This window comes from Nerophis lumbriciformis, linkage group LG18 (assembly GCF_033978685.3).
Source record: "Nerophis lumbriciformis linkage group LG18, RoL_Nlum_v2.1, whole genome shotgun sequence".
Taxonomy (NCBI): Eukaryota; Metazoa; Chordata; class Actinopteri; order Syngnathiformes; family Syngnathidae; genus Nerophis; species Nerophis lumbriciformis.
The window spans coordinates 12,663,186-12,686,500 of NC_084565.2; the positions used below are offsets into that span (position 1 = coordinate 12,663,186).

At 34.8% G+C, this 23,315-nt stretch overlaps 2 protein-coding genes across 3 annotated transcripts in view; one reads left to right on the forward strand and one right to left on the reverse strand.

Moving 5' to 3' along the window:
• The window catches only part of LOC133617606 (uncharacterized), a 240,565-nt gene that overhangs the window by 25,981 nt on the left and 191,269 nt on the right, over positions 1-23,315 (forward strand). The window lies entirely within an intron of this gene.
• The window catches only part of LOC133617603 (zinc finger protein 385A-like), a 110,652-nt gene continuing 88,880 nt past the window's right edge, over positions 1,544-23,315 (reverse strand). For both annotated transcript variants that reach the window (XM_061977682.2, XM_061977681.2), the window contains 4 exons: positions 20,950-21,255; positions 12,991-13,178; positions 9,606-9,692; positions 1,544-3,743 (listed from right to left, as the gene is read on the reverse strand). In XM_061977682.2, the coding sequence (XP_061833666.1) occupies positions 3,516-3,743; positions 9,606-9,692; positions 12,991-13,178; positions 20,950-21,255 (809 nt within the window). In that variant the 3' untranslated portion in view covers positions 1,544-3,515. The remainder of the gene's footprint in view (positions 3,744-9,605; positions 9,693-12,990; positions 13,179-20,949; positions 21,256-23,315) is intronic.

Consider the following 23,315-nt stretch of genomic DNA (forward strand, 5'->3'; position numbering starts at 1 on the left):
GGCTGTATAATGTAGCCCGGAAGAGTCAGGGCTGCATGGGATTATGGGTGTTTGTTCTGTTGTGTTTATGTTGTGTTAAGGTGCAGATGTTCTCCCGAAATGTGTTTGTCATTCTTGTTTGGTGTGGGTTCAAAGTGTGGCGCATTATTAGTAAGAGTGTTAACGTTGTTTTATATGACCACCATCAGTGTAACCTGTGTGGCTGTTGACAAAGTATGCCTTGCTGTCACATACGTGTTCAAGCAGAAGATGTATATTGTATAACAAGTGTTGGGCTGGTACTCTGTTAATACAGGTTGTAGAGGGCGCCAAATGTTGTACCATCATGGCACGCCCTTATTATAGCCGTAAGGGTGAAAGTCAGTGAATATTAATCCCGGGAGTTTTCTGCGAGAGGCACTGAAATCCGGAAGTCTCTCGGGAAAATTGGGGGTTTCAGCAAGTAAACTGCTGAGCCGCATCAGAGTGATCAAAGAGCCGCATGCGGCTCCGTAGCCGCGGGTTGCCGACCCCTGGACTAGACGTATAAGATTTCATGGTATTTAGCGATTAGGAGTGACAGATTGTTTGGTAAATGTATAGCATGTTCTATATGTTATAGTTATTTGAATGACTCTTACCATAATATGTTACGTTAACATACCAGTTGGTTATTTATGCCTCATATAACGTACACTTATTCAGCCTGTTGTTCACTATTCTTTATTTATTTTAAATTGCCTTTCAAATGTCTATTCTTGCTGTTGGCTTTTATCAAATACATTTCCCCCAAAAATGCAACTTATACTCCAGTACGACTTATATATGTTTTTTCCCTTCTTTATTATGCATTTTCGGCCGGTGCGACTTATACTCCGGAGCGACTTATACTCCGAAAAATACGGTATTCATCATGTTCTCTTCGTGTCATATTAGGCTCCAGATTAAAATAGATGCCAACCATTTAGAATATTTCTATTGTTCAAGACTTACAGTAATTTAAAAACGGCGCGACGCATCCTTAAATTTCAGTGATATAAGTTTAAAAAAAAATGTTATGGAAACGTCCGATGGGCCAGATTGAAATGTTTAACGGGCTGTAGTGCGAGAGTAGCGCTGCATAAACTGACTCCTTGCAGCAGTTTTGCAAAGGCCCGTGTCATGAGAAGATGAGACTGCCAACTCGACACCTCATTGGCTGGTTCTGAGACACGATCTATTGCTTCTGTCTTAATTTGGTTCTTGATTTAAGAAGCAACGAATGCTTCTGAACTGATTTTCTTTTTGCACTAAACTCATACTTGCCAACCTTGAGACCTCCGATTTCGGGAGGTGGGGAAGTGGGGGGTGGGGAGCGTGGCGTGGCGGAGGGGCGTGGTTGGGGGCGTGGCTAAGAGGGGAGGAGTATTTTTACAGCTAGAATTCACCAACTCAAGTATTTTATTTATATATATATATATATATATATATATATATATATATACTGTATATATATATATATATATATATAAGAAATACTTGACTTTCAGTGAATTCTAGCTATAAATATATATTTCTTTTATTGTGTGTATATATATAAAAGAAATACTTGAATTTCAGTGTTCATTTATTTACACATATACTTGTTGAGTTAAGGTTTGAATTGTCCATCCTTGTTCTATTCTCTGTCACTATTTTTCGAACCATGCTGAACACCCTCTGATGATGCATTGCTGTGTGGCACGCACAAAAGTGCTTTCATCAAATGCACTAGATGGCAGTATTGTCCTGTTTAAGAGTGTCACATTATTGCTGTTTACGGCAGACGAACTGCTTTACGGTAGAATAAAACGTGACTGCTGTTGTTGTGTGTTGTTACCGCGCTGGGAGGACGTTAATGAAACTGCCTAACAATAAACCCACATAAGGAACCAAGAACTCGCCCGCGATCATTCTACAGTTATAACGTCATTGGGCAGTCCGCCTGAATTTCGGGAGATTTTCGGGAGATAATTTGTCCCGGGAGGTTTTCGGGAGAGGCGCTGAATTTCGGGAGTCTCCCGGAAAATCCGGGAGGGTTGGCAAGTATGCTGAACTTATGTGTATTGAATTTTCAGAAAGTGGATTTCTGAAATTTTTAAACGTACGCATGTTGCGTCACTGAAACTGTCATTTAAAAACAAAACATTCAGTTACATAAATTCAGTGTCTAAAAAAAGCTTTGGCGATAAAGACGCAAATGAACCGCCCAAAAATTCGATTGAGAAATATTTGGAAACAACATCCCAGCAGGCACAAGACATTGATACAACATTGATTATACAACGTTGATGTCTAAAGTTGGATCCACGTTGTTGGCTGGAAATTGACCAGATTTCAATGGTCAAATCAAGGTCAGAACCCAACCCTGATTGATCGTTCCAACATTCATTTTGAGTTGCTCAACGTCAGGACCTTACTCAACAGGTTCTCAACGTTGTTTCGATGTCTTGTGCCTGCTGGGTTTGTACCTGAATTACTAGCGCGCCATATAAAAATGCCAAAGGAAGTCAATGCCTCACCAACTTTGAACCTCACAGCTCTGTGTGATCAAATGTGGGTTGTTATCTGCCGAATGATAGCTACACCATAACCTGAAGACACAAACTTAGTTTCCTGATGTTCTTTTCCTCCGCCCCCTTCCCATTCTAGACAGACCACAAATATTAAACACTGCTAGCTGCATAGTACTTCACTCAGGTACTTCCCCACCACTATACTTCATGTGGTTAAGGTGCTCTTAGTTGAATATCTTTAAGACGTAATGTATGCTCTGTTTCTCGCTTAACCTCAGTCTGTGTCCTGTAGAGGTAAATGCAGACTCCCTAAGCCAGCTGGGAAGATCTAGACATACAGTACAAAGACATGTTGCAGCAACACAAATTCAAAGACCACACAAAGTGGGGACTCCTTACACAGTGATTGCTAACAGCTAACACCAGAGGAGACCACGATATATTAGAAGCTCGGGGGCTGCTTCTTTTTTTTCCTTCTGGTACCGATGCTTTGGGTGCGGAGAAGGTTGAGATTTTTTTACCAGGTGCAACGGTTAAGTCCATGCTTAATAGAAGTTTGTTTGAAAGTCCCACTTTCTCATCTTTGCTGCTCCTACTACGGGTAGTTAGTGGATCTTTTAGGTTGCAGGGCAAGTGGGAAGGATGAAAATGTCTCTTTACAAAAAGTCTCCCTGTTAACATAGCAGCCGTCTGCAACTACAGTTTGCACCAGCAAAATGGAACCAGAGCCGTCTATAGAGAGTATGACCAACATGGTTCCAGAGTTGGTCCCAAACATGATGCTCTGTAGTCCCGTGAGGCGCTTTTGACCAATCATTTAAGAGATTGTCTGGCCATACTCTCACTGATTGGTCAAAAGCCCCTCACATGACTACTGGGCACCAACTCCGGAACCGAGTTGGCCATACTCTCTCTATACACGACTCTAAATGGAACACAAAGTGTCTTTGGCTCGCTCCTTCACAGTGTGCTTCTTCCCGACCCCTCCTCATCCTCCCGCCGTCAGTACGGAGCAAAGAGAATGGGCCCGTGCGCAGTACGAATTGGCCCCGGGGCGGGCCTCAGCAGGCTGAGGGGTGCCCCCTGTAAGAGGTGGTGATGGGGGTGATGGTGGCTAGCCGGGCCGGGAGCTCGTAGTGCCAGCCGGTTGGAAGACGCCGCAGCGGCCATAACTGCTGCCACAGCCAGAGGATTTGGTAAAAGTCCCGCCCCTAGGGTTTTTGGAAGTTCCTTTGAGAGAAACAACATAAGGAGTGACTCATTAGGGCGGTGAATGGAACATACATGGACATAAGTATCGGGACACAGGGAAGTGAAAATGATGTGACTGTGGGGGGAATTTCAAATCACTAAAATATTATACAGATGCAATATTTATTGACCTAAAATGCATTTGATACAATCAACCATAACATAGTCATTAAAAAAACCACTACCATGTTTTCTGGGGCTGCTCCACCATAAAGGACTATTGGAAAGAGATACACCAAGCTCTACGGGATATTTTCAAACGTGAAATACCCCTCCAAAGTAAAACTTAGTTTTTTGGACATGTACCTCAGGACTGGCTGAAGAAAGATAAACACTTCATGAATATCCTACTGGTGGCTTGTAAAAAGACCATTACTAAGAAATGGATATCCCAGGAGAGCCCAACTTTGAAGCAATGGATGGAAACAACAATGGACATATATAAAATGCCTTTATTGATTATAAATTGGAGACATTTACTTCATACTGGGAAAATTGGGTCAACTATGTCACACCCCATAAACTTGACTTTAATTTTTCGAATTAGTGATTGTACTGCAAAAAAAAAAAAAAGGGGGGATTACTCCCTATATGTGTGTGTGTGTATGTATGTATGTATGTATGTATATATATATATATATATATATATATATATATATATATATATATATATATATATATATATATATATGTATATCAGTGACGTGCGGTCACTAGAGGCAGGTGAGGCGGGGCCTCACCTGCCATCATGGAAAGAAAAAAAATGTAAAAAGAAAAAAAAAAATTAAATTGTTATATGTATCCTGTGTTTATTCTATAAAGTTATTTTCCATTTAACTTCACCAGTTTTAGATTATTTTTATTCAAAATCGCTGAATTTTCACATTTGCCGTTCAAATACTGAGAAGAGACGGTGCGGTGATCAGCAGCCAGTTGAGGCACGTCACTCAGTGCCTCAACATGGATTGCGCAATGACTCGGCTAACTGTTGGCCTGCTGTGCAGTGAGACCGTATTGCTATATGAACTATATTATACATTTCCATAGTTTAGTTAGCTGAGGTATATAATGTGTAGTGTATTTTGTCAACAACTGTATGTGTGTAAAGTATTTCTTGTGCTGAGCGATCATAAAACGGCTGCAAAAGACGCACTGGCTGAGGCTCGCCTCCTGCACCCCCGCCGTAGAATTGTTATATCAACTAAAGCCCACACTTAAACTTTCCACGTGCAAGATTGAATCTATTTTAAAAAATTATTTCATAAAAAGCCAAAAAGTGCAAAAACAATAATGTTGGTGTTGGAGGAGTTGTGAATGACTGCAGGGCCACAACATTAGGTACACCTGCAGACTGCAGGTGTACCTAATTCACAACTCCTCCAACACGAACATTATTGTTTTTGCACTTTTTGGCTTCTTATTAAATAACTTTTGTAACCTATTTTCATGGGCTTTCCTCTTTGTGATGTTAAGTTCCTGTTATGCGCTGTTATACAGTATATGCCTTGAGCTCTTATTTTGAAGGCGCTAAGAGCGGAAGTGATGTCACGTTGCGGAGGTTTTTGAAAGAAGGTAAATAAAGTGGTCCTCGTGTAAACTGGAGCCTCCGTGTTTGTTATTTTGTAGTTTCATACAGTATAGGCGACATTTATAAACCCTCGGTTACACTTTTTTAAATAGATTCAATCTTGCACGTGGAAAGTTTAAGTGAGGGCTTTAGTTGCGGCGCATGGACTTAATTTCTAAGTAAAGGTAAGACCATAATAACGTTTTTTTTATTAAATGTGCTTTTTTGTGTGCTACAGTTTGTATGTGTAAAGTTAAAGTTAAGTTAAAGTAGCAATGATTGTCACACACACACTAGGTGTAATGAAATTTGTCCTCTGCATTTGACCCATCCCCTTGATCACCCCCTGGGAGGTGAGGGGAGCAGTGGGCAGCAGCGGCGCTGCGCCCGGGAATCATTTTTGGTGATTTAACCCCCAATTCCAAGTGCCAAGCAGGGAAGAATGCTGGTATGAGCTTTTAAACATAACCCGTTAACTGCTGCCAATCAAATGGTGAATAAGATACTCTTTAGGGTTCATATGTTTGTAAATCTGACTGTGATGAAGTCAGTGCCTCACCAGCCATCAACCTCACCGCACGTCACTGGTATGTATGTATGTATGTATGTATATGTGTATGTGTATGTGTATGTGTATGTGTATGTGTATGTGTATGTGTATGTGTGTGTGTGTGTGTGTGTGTGTGTGTGTGTGTGTGTGTGTGTGTGTGTGTGTGTATGTGTGTATGTATATATATATATATATACTGTATCTGTTTATATTTTATTTTATTTCTGATTATTATTAATGTATTATTATTTATTTTCTTTTTTTCTTTGTTCATTTAATCGATTTATTTGTAGATATTCTATTTTTTGTTGTTTCTTTCTTTTGGGGGGGGGTGGGTGGTATGGGTGGGATACAAACAAAAATATTTTTACATTTAGGGCAGACAATAGATTATGATTTATGTGAATATGATGTAATGGATAGGAATGTCTGATGCTGGATGTCAATAAAAAAAAAATTAAAAAAAAAGGAACATAAGTATCGGGACACAGGGAAGTGAAAATGATGTGACTGTGGGGGGAATTTGAAATCACTAAAATATTATACAGTTGGAACATTTATTGACCTAAAAATGCATTTGATACAATCAACCATAACATAGTAATTAAAAAACTGGAATGGTATGGCATTAGGGGTAATGTATTGGACTGGGTCAGGAGTTGTTTGAATGACAGAAAGCAGTTTGTGAAGTTGGGCGATTATTGTTTGGCATGTTTTAACATTACTTGTGGTGTCCCTCAGGGGTCAGTGTTGGGCTCTAAATTGTTCATTTGTAACATCAATGATCTGTCCAAGCAATTTAACTAGTGCAGTTTGCAGATGACACACACATTTCTAACAGTCTACACTGCAAAAAGTCAGTGTTCAAAAACAAGAAGAAAAAAAATACCAAAATTAGGGTTATTTTATTTGAACTAAGCAAAATTATCTGCCAATAGAACAAGAAAATTTGGCTTGTCAAGACTTTCCAAAACAAGTAAAATTAGCTAACCTCAATGAACCCAAAAATACCTTTAAAATAAGTATATTCTCACTAATAATAAGTGCAAAAAAAATGACACTTTTGCTCAATATGTTGAAAAATATTCTTAAATGAAGTAAACTCTAGTGCCATTATCTTGACATAATGATATGCACTCGGCATAATTTTTTTTCATGCTTGAAATAAGAAATGATTACTTTAAAAAAGCAGTTTTATACTTGTGAGTGTTGATGACACAGCTTTGCAACAGTTGATATTCTAGTTTCAAGCATGTTTTACTCAATATAGGTCATCAAATCTCAGCAACAAGCTGTAATATCTTACTGAGATCATTTAGGACCAAAACACTTAAAACAAGTAAAACACTCTAACATAAAATCTGCTTAGTGAGAAGAATTATCTTACCAGACAGAAAATAAGCAAATATCACCCTTATTTGACATATTTCATCTTACTTAGATTTCAGTTTTTGCAGTGTAACAATCACAAAGTGTTTACATTATTCTTATTATTCTAATCATTTGATTAGTCATTTACTTATTGGTTGGTACTTGTATGTATGTGCCTAAATGTGTATATTGTACGTAAGCACTGTATTTTTGTGCCAAAGAAATGTGAGGAAAAGATTATTGATAATATATTGCAATAAGACCAGTAAATTAATCATTGTATACAATTATAAAATAAGAAAGCTAGTTATTTGTGGGAATAAATATGTTTTGCTTCTTCCCACTCCTTTTTGGATAGGAAAAAACCTAAACATTGTAGGGATGTCCCGATCCGATATTTGCCAAAAAATGCGTATCGACAAGGCATGGGAAAATGCCGATCCAGATCCAGTTAAAAAAAAAACTCCGCTCCGTGTTTTCCAACGCACCTATTTAAATAATACATTCCACTTTTCTGCTGCTCCCTAATTTCCGTTCCGCATTTTCCAGCACACCTTCAACACATCCACAGGTCTGTGGATTCTCACGCAGTTGCTTTTAGCTGCTGGCATTACACGACAGGCTCTTCTCACTCTTTTCTGTGTCTCCCTCTCACAGACCGCAAGCGCACCTTCTTACACACGTCACATACTGTCACGTCATACGTCACATACGTATACGTCCTCCCCGAGCAGAGAGGTAGCAGCATGGCTAACGTTAGCTGTGATGCTAGCGCAGCCGTGTGACCAACGTTCTCTCTAAGGTGCGCGCTTGTGCAATTGCGCACTGTTTAAACGTCCTCTGCGCATAGCAATTATATGCCACGCACAAAATCAAATAAAAAAAATAAGCGCATAACAATTTTCGACACACGGACACGACAGAGAAAACAGTTTTCGTCATCATTGTTCAAATATTATAACGTCTGTCGAGACGCTTATCTCCATTTGGTGCCACACGTCCACACCATCAAAATGCAGAGGCAAACATTTCCAGATCAACACCGTATGAAAAAATTAGTGATTTTTTTAGTTGTGATTTCCTTCTCTGCATGAAAGTTTAAAAGTAGCATATATTAATGCAGTATGAAGAAGAATGTTTTAATGTAGACATGCAAGCCTTGAAAGAAAATGTTGAAAATCAAGACTACATTTCCTGCAAATGGATGCATTTCTACCCTATATTTTAACTTTAGATTTATTCTCATATCAAACTCTTTTGGCTGTCTTTTTGACACTTACATCCGGCGCCCCCCTCCACACCCTGGATTATAAATAATGTAAATAATTCAATGTGATTATCTTGTGTGATGACTGTATTATGATGATAGTATATATCTGATAGTATATATCTGTATCATGAATCAATTTAAGTGGACCCCGACTTAAACAAGTTGAAAAACTTATTGGGGTGTTACCATTTAGTGGTCAATTGTACGGAATATGTACTTCACTGTGCAACCTACTAATAAAAGTCTCAATCAATCAATCAAAACACATAGAATCATCATACTGCTGTGATTATATGCATCAAGTGTTCATTCAAGGCTAAGGCAAAATATCGAGATATATATCGTGTATCGCAATATGGCCTTAAAATATCGCAATATTAAAAAAAGGCCATATCGCCCAATGATGCCATTTCTGTTTGTCATGTATAATTTTGTCTATTTTGTGTTTATCCTTGAATAAACAGGTCAGTTTCTTGTTACCAACCATTGTGTATTATTCAAACTCCCCTAATTCAGCTGGCTAGTTGTTATCAAGAGTACTAAAACCCTTTTCAACATGATTCTGATAACTAAGTAGGCTAAATAACTTTAAACTTTAATACATGCTCGGATAGGCCAGTATCGGTCAGTATTGGTATCGGATCGGAAGTGCAAAAACCTGGATCGGGACATCCCTAAAACATAGTGTTTTGTTTCTTTTAATGTACTTTACTGTATGTTATTAAGATTGTTTCATTTGCATTGTTTTTAAAATGTTTAAAAACTACTACTAGGGATGTTAGACCTGAGTCAAGGCCTGGCTCACTGTCACTCGTCTTGACTGGGTTGAGGTCAAGGTTCTCGACATGTTGGGGGGACTTATGCAGATCCCAAATACACAACAGGTAAGAAAAGTTGGTCAAGCATAATTGGTCCCCTTTAGTGGGTCTCATCACCTGAATTAATCTCCTAAAATCAATAGTTCAATGTCATGATAAGTATTTTTCGCCTGACTCTGTAAATTGATGACATTGATTAGGAGGTGTGTCCAGAGACTATTGTCCTCTGTGTACTTTTTAGACAAAGATGAAGGGTATATACTACCATGAAATCTGCACGCTTCTTGTTGCGATTGAGCAGGGGATTTGGTTTCCCTGCAACTCCATCTCGATGCCTCCTGCTGGATATATGCTGCAAAGCAAAAGGGCAGATATTAGATATAAAAAACTAAATCAAACATCAGGGCCCATATTCCTAAAGACTCTGAGAATCCTTTCTCCTCACTTAACCTAAAAGTTCCTTGCAAGGAGTCTTTGCTTAGGAGTGATTCCGGAACATTCTCCAAGACATACTTGCCAACCTTGAGACCTCCGATTTCGGGAGGTGGGGGGCGGGGGCGTGTTTGGGGTCAAGTATTTCATATATATATATGTATGTATGTATATATATATATATATATATATATATATATATATATATATATATATATATATATATATATATATATATATATATATATATATATATATATAAAAGAAATACTTGATTTCAGTGTTCATTTATTTACACACACACATAACACTCATCTACTCATTGTTGAGTTAAGGGTTGAATTGTCCGTCCTTGTTCTATTTGTCACTATTTTTCTAACCATGCTGAACACCCTCACTGATGATGCATTGCTGTGTGGTACGCAAAAAGTGCTTTCATCAAATGCACTAGATGGCAGTATTGTCCTGTTTAAGAGTGTCACAACATTGCTGTTTACGGCAGACGAACTGCTTTACGGTAGACAAAACGTGACTGCTGTTGTTGTGTGTTGTTGCCGCGCTGGGAGGACGTTAATGAAACTGCCTAACAATAAACCCACATAAGAAACCAAGAACTCGCCCTCGAACATTTTACAGTTATAAATAACATGATTGGGCAGGTACGCTGATTATATTGTGTGCCTGAATTTCGGGAGATTTTCGGGAGAAAATTTGCCCCGGGAGGTTTTCGGGAGAGGCGCTGAATTTCGGGAGTCTCCCGGAAAATCCGGGAGGGTTGGCAAGTATGCTCCAAGAACTCTGAGCAAGGAACGGACAGAAACCCCTATCTTAGTGAGGAGGTGTGGTTGACCCCCGTTGCTTGGTATGATTCATCATTTCAAAAGCAGTGATTGGTTGTTCCTAAAAGCTAGATAAAATATATACTTTGGGTGACAATGGGCAAAGAATGGATTATGAAGACTAATAATATTGCATATCAAAGAAAATATCAGTTAAAGTACCAGTAGAGTGGAAAAACAAGTTGCCTCTATATTGAAGCTAATCTACAAACCCCGTTTCCATATGAGTTGGGAAATTGTGTTAGATGTAAATATAAACGGAATACAATGATTTGCAAATCCTTTTCAACCCATATTCAATTGAATGCACTACAAAGACAACATATTTGATGTTCAAACTCATAAACTTAATTTTTTTTTGTTGCAAATAATAATTAACTTAGAATTTCATGGCTGCAACATGTGCCAAAGTAGTTGGGAAAGGGCATGTTCACCACTGTGTTACATGGCCTTTCCTTTTAACATTTGGGAACTGAGGAGACACATTTTTGAAGCTTCTCAGCTGGAATTCTTTCCCATTCTTGCTTGATGTACAGCTTAAGTTGTTCAACAGTCCGGGGGTCTCCGTTGTGCTATTTTAGGCTTCATAATGCGCCACACATTTTCAATGGGAGACAGGTCTGGACTACAGGCAGGCCAGTCTAGTACCCGCACTCTTTTACTATGAAGCCACGTTGATGTAACACGTGGCTTGGCATTGTCTTGCTGAAATAAGCAGGGGCGTCCATGGTAACGTTGCTTGGATGGCAACATATGTTGCTCCAAAACCTGTATGTAGCTTTCAGCATTAATGGCGCCTTCACAGATGTGTAAGTTACCCATGTCTTGGGCACTAATACACCCCCATACCATCACACATGCTGGCTTTTCAACTTTGCGCCGATAACAATCCGGATAGTTCTTTTCCTCTTTGGTGCGGAGGACACGACATCCACAGTTTCCAAAAACAATTTGAAATGTAGACTCATCAAACCACAGAACACTTTTCCACTTTGTATCAGTCCATCTTAGATGAGCTCAGGCCCAGCGAAGCTGACGGCGTTTCTGGGTGTTGTTGATAAACGGTTTTCGCCTTGCATAGGAGAGTTTTAACTTGCACTTACAGGTGTAGCGACCAACTTTAGTTACTGACGGTGGGTTTCTGAAGTGTTCCTGAGCCCATGTGGTGATATCCTTTACACACTGATGTCGCTTGTTGATGCAGTACAGCCTGAGGGATGGAAGGTCACGGGCTTAGCTGCTTACGTGCAGTGATTTCTCCACATTCTCTGAACCCTTTGATGATATTACGGAGCGTAGATGGTGAAATCCCTAAATTCCTTGCAATAGCTGGTTGAGAAAGGTTTTTCTTAAACTGTTCAACAATTTGCTCACGCATTTGTTGACAAAGTGGTGACCCTCACCCCATCCTTGTTTGTGAATGACTGAGCATTTCATGAAATCTACTTTTATACCCAATCATGGCACCCACCTGTTCCCAATTAGCCTGTTCACCTGTGGGATGTTCCAAATAAGTGTTTGATGAGCATTCCTCAACTTTATCAGTATTTATTGCCACCTTTCCCAACTTCTTTGTCACGTGTTGCTGGCATCAAATTCTAAAGTTAATGATTATTTGCAAAAAAAAAAAAAAAATGTTTATCAGTTCGAACATCAAATATGTTGTCTTTGTAGCATATTCAACTGAATATGGGTTGAAAATGATTTGCAAATCATTGTATTCCGTTTATATTTACATTTAACACAATTTCCCAACTCATATGGAAACAGGGTTTGTAATTAATCTAAGACCAAGCAGTGTGTGTCAGGGACAGACGCAGCAGGAGATTTTTAAAACAAAGTTCTAAAGTTAGTGATGTATCAGATATATCAGATTTTAGGTGTTTAAAAAAAAAAAAAAAAGTACCCTTCGCGTTCATATTTCCCTGTTTGTTGCGTTTCGCTTGATTGTAAAATATGTCGATGGAGAGGGTATGTGACGTTCATGTTGTTAATATTCAGTGTTTTATCCTTCATAGTTAATATTGTAAATCCCACATTATTTTCATGTACATTCTGGGTGTCTCATTCAGTAAAAAAATGTAAAATTCCATTCCGTTTTTTAAGATGGTCTGTCGTAACGTTTTTAGCTTTTAATCAGACATTATTGTGAGGTTTTGTATTAGTGTTCCTAAAAATCAGATATATACCGGCCCCCAGACACATTTTTTTTCTCTAAATTTGGCCCCCCCGAGTCAAAATAATTTCCCAGGCCTGGTTTAGACTGACAAAAAAAATTGGATCTGTGTCACTTTAGGGCAAAAAAAAATCTGATTTGATGTGCGGCGTAAACGGGGCCTTTATAGAAATACGGCCCCAGGTCTTGTAAAAATATGTCACCTGTTTAAGCTGCAGCTCAGAGGTGACTCTGACATTGCAGATCTCACAGTGGAAGGTTCGTTCCTGAGTGTTGGGGTCAGAAGACAGAGCCCCTCCCTGCTCAGAACTGCCTTTCAGACCAAGTCGTGGGTAAGCTTTAATAGGCCCCAGTCCACTCCGCGCCTCCAGAATTGTTTTGTGTTTTGTACCTGCAAAGGGGGTTTAAAGGTGTTTATTAATCTTCGTCACTCAAGGAGTGTAACATGTTTATTAACAGACGTATAGCACAAGGCTAGGCTTCAACTATTCTTGCTACACTTTTATTCGATGAAATTATCAGCATATGTTGACTTAAAAAAATGAGTTCACAAAATTCAAACGCAAAAATTCAGTTACATAAATTCAGACACAAATTTACCGCCATTAATTTACCCACTTGTCATGAATAGTGGGTACATTTTTTTGAAAACTGAATTTATATACACTGAATTTTTCTTTTTCTTTTTTCTTTTACACTGGATTTTTATTCGATGAAATTATCAGTATAATTAGATTTTTGTTAAATCCATCCATCCATTTTCTACCGCTTATTCCCTTTGGGGTCGCGGGGGGCGCTGGAGCCTATCTCAGCTACAATCGGGCGGAAGGCGGGGTACACCCTGGACAAGTCGCCACCTCATCGCAGGGCCAACACAGATAGACAGACAACATTCACACTCACATCCACACACTAGGGCCAATTTAGTGTTGCCAATCAACTTATCCCCAGGTGCATGTCTTTGGAAGTGGGAGGAAGCCGGAGTACCCGGAGGGAACCCACGCAGTCACGGGGAGAACATGCAAACTCCACACAGAAAGATCCCGAGCCCGGGATTGAACCCAAGTCTACTCAGGACCTTCGTATTGTGAGGCAGATGCACTAACCCCTCTGCCACCGTGAAGCCCTTTTTGTTAAATTAGTTCACAAAATTCAAATGCAAAAATTCAGTTACATAAATTCAGACACAAATTCACATAATTTACCCACTTTTCATGAAGAGTGGGTACATTTTTTGAAAACTGAATTTTATACAATGTTTTTTTTTTTTTAGACTGGATTTTTATTCGAAGAAATTATCAGCATAATTAGATTTTTAAAAAATTAGTTCACAAAATTAAAATGCAAACATTTATTACATAAATTCAGTCACAAATTTACCGCCATAATTTACCCACTTTTCATGAATAGTGGGTAAAAAAAACCCAACTGAATTTATATACACTGAATTTTTATATAATGTTTTTTTTACACTGGATTTTTATTCGATTAAATTATCAGCATAATTAGATTTTTTTTAAATGAGTTAAAAAAATTCAGTTACATAAATTCAGACACAAATTTACCGCCATAATTTACCCACTTGTCATGAATAGTGGGTACATTTTTTTTTGAAAACTGAATTTATACACTGAATTTTTATACAATGTTTTGTTTTGTTTTTTACACTGGATTTTTATTCGATGAAGTTATCAGAATAACTAGATTTTTTTTTAAATGAGTTCACAAAATTCAAATGCATACATTCAGTTACATAAATTCAGACACAAATTTACCGCCATAATTTACCCACTTTTCATGAATAGTGGGTACATTTTTTTGAAAACTGAATTTATATACACTGAATTTTCATATGTTATTTTTTACACTGAAATTTTATTCGATTAAATTATCGAATAAACTTGACTTTAAAAAATGAGTTCACAAAATTCAGGTGCAAAAATTCAGTTACATAAATTCAGACACAAATTTACCGCCATAATTTACCCACTTTTCATGAATAGTGGGTACATTTTTTTGAAAACTGAATTTATACACACTGAATTTTCATATGTTATTTTTTACACTGAAATTTTATTCGATTAAATTATCGAATAAACTTGACTTTAAAAAATGAGTTCACAAAATTCAGGTGCAAAAATTCAGTTACATAAATTCAGACACATATTTACTGCCATAATTTACCCACTTTTCATGAATAGTGGGTACATTTTTTTTGAAAACTGAATTTTATACAATGTTGGGTTTTTTTCACTGGATTTTTATTCGATGAAATTATCAGCATAATTAGATTTTTTTTTTTTTTTAATTAGTTCACAAAATTCAATTGCAAAAATTCAGTTACATAAATTTGGACACAAATTTACCGCCATAATTTACCCACTTGTCATGAATAGTGGGTAAAAAAAATTGAAAACTGAATTTATATACACTGAATTTTGAATTGTTGTTTTTTCAATTAAATTATCAGCATATGTTGACTTAAAAAAACATATGCACTTTTCTGCATTGTTATACATTCCCCAAAATATATATTTTTAAAATGACAAATTACTCTACATCCTTTTATTTATTCCTTTATTTTTCTCTTTTTAATTTGAGCGTTGTGACTATTGAGGAGTGTTGTGCTTTTTTTTTCAACCGTTGCAATATTACATTTTACCACTGGGTGGCAGTGTTAGATCTACTGTAAACTTCCAAATAGTGAATGTTTGCGAGCAATTGTGTGTGTTTAAAATTCAGTTTGTTGAAATGCACTGTTTTTAAAATTTATTGTATAAAAATTCAGTACAGAAAAATACTTGTTTGTTCAAAACTCCAAGACTTACTTCCGGTAATTTAAGACTGAAGCCAGGTGCTTTAGGCTTGAAGTACCGGAAGTGGGTCTTGAGTTTTGAACGAATGTTTCTGCAGTGAACTTTTTCACACTGAATATTTTTGAAAACTGATTTTTTATACAATGTTTTTTTTTTTTTTTTTTTTTACAATGGATTTTTATCCGATTTAATTTATCAGCATAATTAGATTACAAAAAAAAAAATTAGTTCACAAAATTCAAATGCAAAAATTCAGTTACATAAATTCAGACACAAATTTACCGCCATAATTTACCCACTTGTCATGAATAGTGGGTCATTTTTTTTAAACTGAATTTTATACAATGTTGTTGTTTTTTACACTGGATTTTTATTCGATTAAATTATCAGCATAATTTGTTTTTTTTTAAATGAGTTAAAAAAATTCAGTCACATAAATTCGGACACAAATTTACCGCCATAATTTACCCACTTGTCATGAATAGTGGGTCATTTTTTTTAAACTGAATTTTATACAATGTTGGTTTTTTTTACACTGGATTTTTATTCGATTAAATTATCAGCATAATTTGAGTTTTTTTTAAATGAGTTAAAAAAATTCAGTTACATAAATTCAGACACAAATTTACCGCCATAATTTACCCACTTGTCATGAATAGTGGGTCATTTTTTTTAAACTGAATTTTATACAATGTTGTTGTTTTTTACACTGGATTTTTATTCGATTAAATTATCAGCATAATTTGTTTTTTTTAAAATGAGTTAAAAAAATTCAGTTACATAAATTCGGACACAAATTTACCGCCATAATTTACCCACTTGTCATGAATAGTGGGTCATTTTTTTTAAACTGAATTTTATACAATGTTGGTTTTTTTTACACTGGATTTTTATTCGATTAAATTATCAGCATAATTTGATTTTTTTTTAAATGAGTTAAAAAAATTCAGTTACAAAATTCAGACACAAATTTACCGCCATAATTTACCCACTTGTCATGAATAGTGGGTCATTTTTTTTAAACTGAATTTTATACAATGTTGGGGTTTTTTACACTGGATTTTTATTCAATTAAATTATCAACATAATTTGATTTTTTTTTAAATGAGTTAAAAAAATTCAGTTACATAAATTCAGACACAAATTTACCGCCATAATTTACCCACTTGTCATGAATAGTGGCTAATTTTTTTTAAACTGAATTTTATACAATGTTTTTTTTACACTGGAATTTTATTCGATTAAATTATCAGCATAATTTGATTTTTTTTTAAATGAGTTAAAAAAATTCAGTACATAAATTCAGACACAAATTTACCGCCATAATTAACCCACTTGTCATGAATAGTGGATACATTTTTTTGAAAACTGAATTTATATACACAGAATTTTTTTTTTTTTTTTTTTACACTGAATTTTTATTCGATGGAATTATGAGCATATATTGACTCTAAAAAATGAGTTCACAAAATTAAAACGCAAAAATTCAGTTACATAAATTCAGACACAAATTTACCCCTATAATTTACCCACTTTTCATGAATAATGGGTAATTTTTTTGGAAAACTGAATTTTATACAATGTTTTTTTTTCTACACTGGATTTTTATTCGATGAAATTATCAGCATAATTAGATTTAAAAAAAAATGGTTCACAAAATTCAAATGCAAAAATTCAGTTACATAAATTTAGACACAAATTTACCGCCATAATTAACCCACTTGTCATGAATAGTGGGTCATTTTTTTTAAACTGAATTTTATACAATGTTTTTTTTACACTGGATTTTTATTCGATTAAATTATCAGCATAATTTGATTTTTTTTTAATAGTTCACAAAATTCAAACGCAAAAATTCAGTTACATGAATGCAGACACAAATTTACCGCCATAATTTACCCACTTGTCATGAATAGTGGGTAAATTTTTTTTTGAAAACTGAATTTATACACACTGAATTTTTATACAATGTTTTGTTTTGTTTTTTACACTGGATTTTTATTCAATGACGTTATCAGCATAACTAGATTTTTTTTTAAATTAGTTCACAAAATTTAAATGCATACATTCAGTTACATAAGTTCAGACACAAATTTACCACCATAATTTACCCACTTCTCATGAATAGTGGGTCAATTTTTTTGAAAACTGAATTTATATACACTGAATTTTCATATAATGTTATTTTTTACACTGAATTTTTATTCGATGAAATTATCAGCATATATTGACTTTAAAAAATGAGTTCACAAAATTCAAACGCAAAAATTCAGTTACATAAATTCAGACACAAATTTACCGCCATAATTTACACACTTTTCATGAATAGTGGGTAAAAATTTTTGAAAACTGCATTTTATACAATGTTGGGTTTTTTTCACTGGATTTTTATTCGATGAAATTATCAGCATAATTTGATTTTTTTTTTTAAATTAGTTCACAAAATTCAATTGCAAAAATTCAGTTACATAAATTCAGACACAAATTTACCGCCATAATTTACCCACTTGTCATGAATAGTGGGTAAAAAAAATTGAAAACTGAATTTATATACACTGAATTTTGAATTGTTGTTTTTTCAATTAAATTATCAGCATATGTTGACTTAAAAAAATGAGTTCACAAAATTCAAACGCAAAAATTCAGTTACATAAATTCAGACACAAATTTACCCCCATAATTTACCCACTTTTCATGAATAGTGGGTAATTTTTTTTGAAAACTGAATTTTATACAATGTTTTTTTTTCTACACTGGTTTTTTATTTGATTAAATTATCAGAATAATTAGATTTTTTTTAAAATAGTTCACAAAATTCAAACGCAAAAATTCAGTTACATAAATTTAGACACAAATTTACCGCCATAATTTACCCACTTGTCAGGAATAGTGGGTAAAAAAATTTGAAAACTGAATTTATATACACTGAATTTTTATTCAATGAAATTATCAGCATATATTGACTATAAAAAATGAGTTCACAAAATTCAAACGCAAAAATTCAGTTACATAAATTCAGACACAAATTTACCGCCATAATTTACCCACTTTTCATGAATAGTGGGTAAAAAAAAAATTTAAAACTGTATTTTATACAATGTTGGGGTTTTTTTCACTGTATTTTTATTCGATGAAATTATCAGCAAAATTTCGATTTTTTTTTTAATTAGTTCACAAAATTAAATTGCAAAAATTCAGTTACATAAATTCAGACACAAATTTACCGCCATAATTTACCCACTTGTCATGAATAGTGGGTAAAAAAAATTGAAAACTGAATTTATATTCACTGAATTTTGAATTGGTTTTTTTTACACTGGATTTTTATTCGATGAAATTATCAGTATAATTAGATTTTTGTTAAATTAGTTCACAAAATTCAAATGCAAAAATTCAGTTACATAAATTCAGACACAAATTTACCCCCATAATTTACCCACTTTTCATGAATAGTAGGTAAAATTTTTGGAAAACTGAATTTTATACAATGTTTTTTTTACACTGGATTTTTATTCGATGAAATCATCAGCATAATTAGATTTTTGTTAAGTTAGTTCACAAAATTCAAATGCAAAAATTCAGTTACATAAATTCAGACACAAATTTACCCCCATAATTTACCCACTTTTCATGAAGAGTGGGTATATTTTTTGAAAATTGAATTTTATACAACGTTTTTTTTTTTTTAGACTGAATTTTTATTCGAAGAAATTATCAGCATAATTAGATTTTTTTTAAATTAGTTCACAAAATTAAAATGCAAAAATTTAGTTACATAAATTCAGTCACAAATTTACCGCCATAATTTACCCACTTTTCATGAATAGTAGGTAACATTTTTGGAAAACTGAATTTTATACAATGTTGTTTTTTTTTTACACTGGATTTTTATTCGATTAAATTATCAGCATAATTAGATTTTTTAAAAATGAGTTAACAAAATTAAAACGCAAAAATTCAGTTACATAAATTCAGACACAAATTTACCGCCATAATTTACCCACTTGTCATGAATAGTGGGTAAAAAAAATTGAAAACTGAATTTATACACACTGAATTTTGAATTGTTGTTTTTTCAATTAAATTATCAGCATATGTTGACTTTAAAAAATGAGTTCACAAAATTCAAACGCAAAAATTAAGTTACATAAATTCAGACACAAATTTACCCCCATAATTTACCCACTTTTCATGAATAGTGGGTAATTTTTTTTGAAAACTGAATTTTATACAATGTTTTTTTTTTCTACACTGGATTTTTATTCGATTAAATTATCAGAATAATTAGATTTAAAAAAAAATAGTTCACAAAATTCAAACGCAAAAATTCAGTTACATAAATTTAGACACAAATTTACCGCCATAATTTACCCACTTGTCATGAATAGTGGGTACAATTTTTTGAAAACTGAATTTATATACACTGAATTTTTATACAATGTTTTTTTTTTTTACACTGGATTTTTATTCGATGAAATGATCAGTATAATTAGATTTTTGTTAAATTAGTTCACAAAATTAAAATGCAAAAATTCAGTTACATAAATTCAGACACTAATTTACCCACTCTTCATGAAATTTTTTGAAAACTGAATTTTATAAGATGTTTTGTTTTTTTTTAGACTGGATTTTTATTCGAAGAAATTATCAGCATTATTAGATTTAAAAAAAATTAGTTCACAAAATTAAAATGCAAAAATTTAGTTACATAAATTCAGTCACAAATTTACCGCCATAATTTACCCACTTTTCATGAATAGTAGGTAAAATTTTTTGAAAACTGAATTTTATACAATGTTTTTTTTTTTACACTGGATTTTTATTCGATTAAATTATCAGCATAATTAGATTAAAAAAAATTAGTTAACAAAATTAAAACGCAAAAATTCAGACACAAATTTACCGCCATAATTTACCCACTTGTCATGAATAGTGTGTAAAAAAAAAAGAAAACTGAATTTATATACACTGAATTTTTATATAATGTTGGTTTTTTTACACTGGATTTTTATTCGATTAAATTATCAGCATAATTAGATTTTTAAAAAATGAGTTAACAAAATTAAAACGCAAAAATTCAGTTACATAAATTCAGACACAAATTTACCGCCATAATTTACCCACTTGTCATGAATAGTGGGTACATTTTTTTGAAAACTGAAGTTTTATAAAATTTTTTTTTTTTTTTTACACTGAATTTTTATTCGATGAAATTATCAGCATAATTTAACTTAAAAAAACGAGTTCACAAAATCCAAACGCAAAAATTCAGTTCCACGAATTCGGACACAAAATTACCGCCATAATTGAGCCACTTTTCATGAACTGCGTGTACGTGTGACTTACCTTTGTTATGTGCCTCCAGCTGTGAGAGGGAATTGACCACCACTTTGCACAAGGAGCAGTAGAGAAGCTTTTTAGCTTTCTCCTCTTCTGACTCTCCAGAGGAGGGGCTGGGTGCCGGGGATGGGGCGTCAGAGAGGGCGGCCCCTGCCGAGTCTGCAGGTGGTGTGCTGAGGGTGGGGGAGGACGGCAAAGGTGTGCCCGCAGATTCCGAGAAAGGACACTCTGCGTCTGCTGAGCCGACAGTGGATGTGGATAGGTGGCTCAAAGTCAAAAGGGACTCGGAGCTGGGACAGGATTGGGTGTCATCTATAAACCGCACATATATTTCAGGTTAGGTCATTCTTTTTTTTTTGTTAAGTACATAACTCCACATGTGTTCATTCATAGTTTTGATGCCTTCAGTGACAATCTACAATAGTCATGACAATAAAGAAAACATAGAATGAGAAGGTGTGTCCAAACTTTTGGCCTGTACTGTATATACTGTATGTATGTATAAATATATACCGTATTTTTCGGACTAAGTCGCAGTTTTTTTCATAGTTTGGCCGGGGGTGTGACTTATACTCAGGAGCGACTTATGTGTGGAATTACATTACTGTAAAACAGTGTTTTTCAACCACTGTGCCGCGGCACACTAGTGTGCCGTGAGATACAGTCTGGTGTGCCGTCGGAGATTATCTAATTTCACCTATTTGGGTTGAAAATATTTTTTGCAAACCAGTAATTATAGTCTGCAAATGATGTGTTGTTGTTGAGTGTCGGTGCTGTCTAGAGCTCAGCAGAGTAACCGTGTAATACTCTTCCATATCAGTAGGTGGCAGCAGGTAGCTAATTGCTGTGTAGATGTCGGAAACAGCGGGAGGCAGTGTGCAGGTAAAAAGGTGGCTAATGCTTAAACCAAAAATAAACAAAAGGTGAGTGCCCCTAAGAAAAGCCATTGAAGCTTAGGGAAGGCTATGCAGAACAAAACTAAAACTGAACTGGCTACAAAGTAAACAAAAACAGAATGCTGGACGACAGCAAAGACTTACTGGGGAGCGAAGACGGCGTCCACATTGTACATCCGAACATGACAATTAACATTGTCCCCATAAAGAAGGATAAAAACAACTGAAATATTCTTGATTGCTAAAACAAAGTAGATGCCGGAAATATCGCTCAAAGGAAGACATGAAACTGCTACAGGAAAATACCAAAAAAAGAGAAAAAGCCACCAAAATAGGAGCGCAAGACAAGAAGTAAAACACTACACACAGGAAAACAGCAAAAAAAGTCCAAATAAGTCAGGGTGTGATGTGACAGGTGGTGACAGTACACCTACTTTGAGACAAGAGCTATAGTGATGCATGCTTGGTTATGCTTTAAAGTCATATCCAACAATTGCGACAACGACTTTTTACTGTCAACTGAGTTTATGATTTCTGCTGGTGGTGTGCCTCCGCATTTTTTCAACGCAAAAAATGTGCCTTGGCTCAAAAAAGGTTGAAAAACACTGCTGTAAAATATCAAATTATATTATTTATCTCATTCACGTAAGAGATTAGACGTATAAGATTTCATGGGATTTAGCGATTAAGAGTGACAGATTGTTTGGTAAACGTATAGCATGTTCTATATGTTATAGTTATTTGAATGACTTATATATTGAATGACTCATATAACGTACACTTATTCAGCCTGTTGTTCACTATTCTTTATTTATTTTAAATTGCCTTTCAAATGTCTATTCTTGCTGTTGGCTTTTATCAAATACATTTCCCCCAAAAATGCGACTTATACTCCAGTGCGACTTCTTTGTTTTTTTCCTTCTCTATTATGCTTTTTCGGCCGGTGCGACTTATACTCCGGAGCGACTTATAGTCCGAAAAATACGATTTAAATATATATATATTTATATATATATATATATATATATATATATATATAAGTATAATTTGTATGTATGTATGAGGGCTGTCAAACGATTAAAATATTTAATCGTGATAATTGCAGTTGTTCATAGTTAGCTCAAAATTATATCAATTAATCGCAAATAGATATAGAATTTTTCATCACTTATAAATGTACCCTAGCCAGATCATTTTCAAGTTACATTACTATGACTGTACAATTAGTTTGCCTTAAAGGGGAACATTATCACAATTTCAGAAGGGTTAAAACCATTAAAAATCAGTTCCCGGGGCTTATTATATTTTTCGAAGTTTTTTCCCAAATTTTACCCATCTCGCAATATCCCTAAAAAAAGCTTCAAAGTGCCAGATTTTAACCATCGTTATATACACCCGTTCATTTTCCTGTGACGTCACATAGTGAAGCCAACACAAACAAACATGGCGGAAAGAACAGCAAGCTATAGCGACATT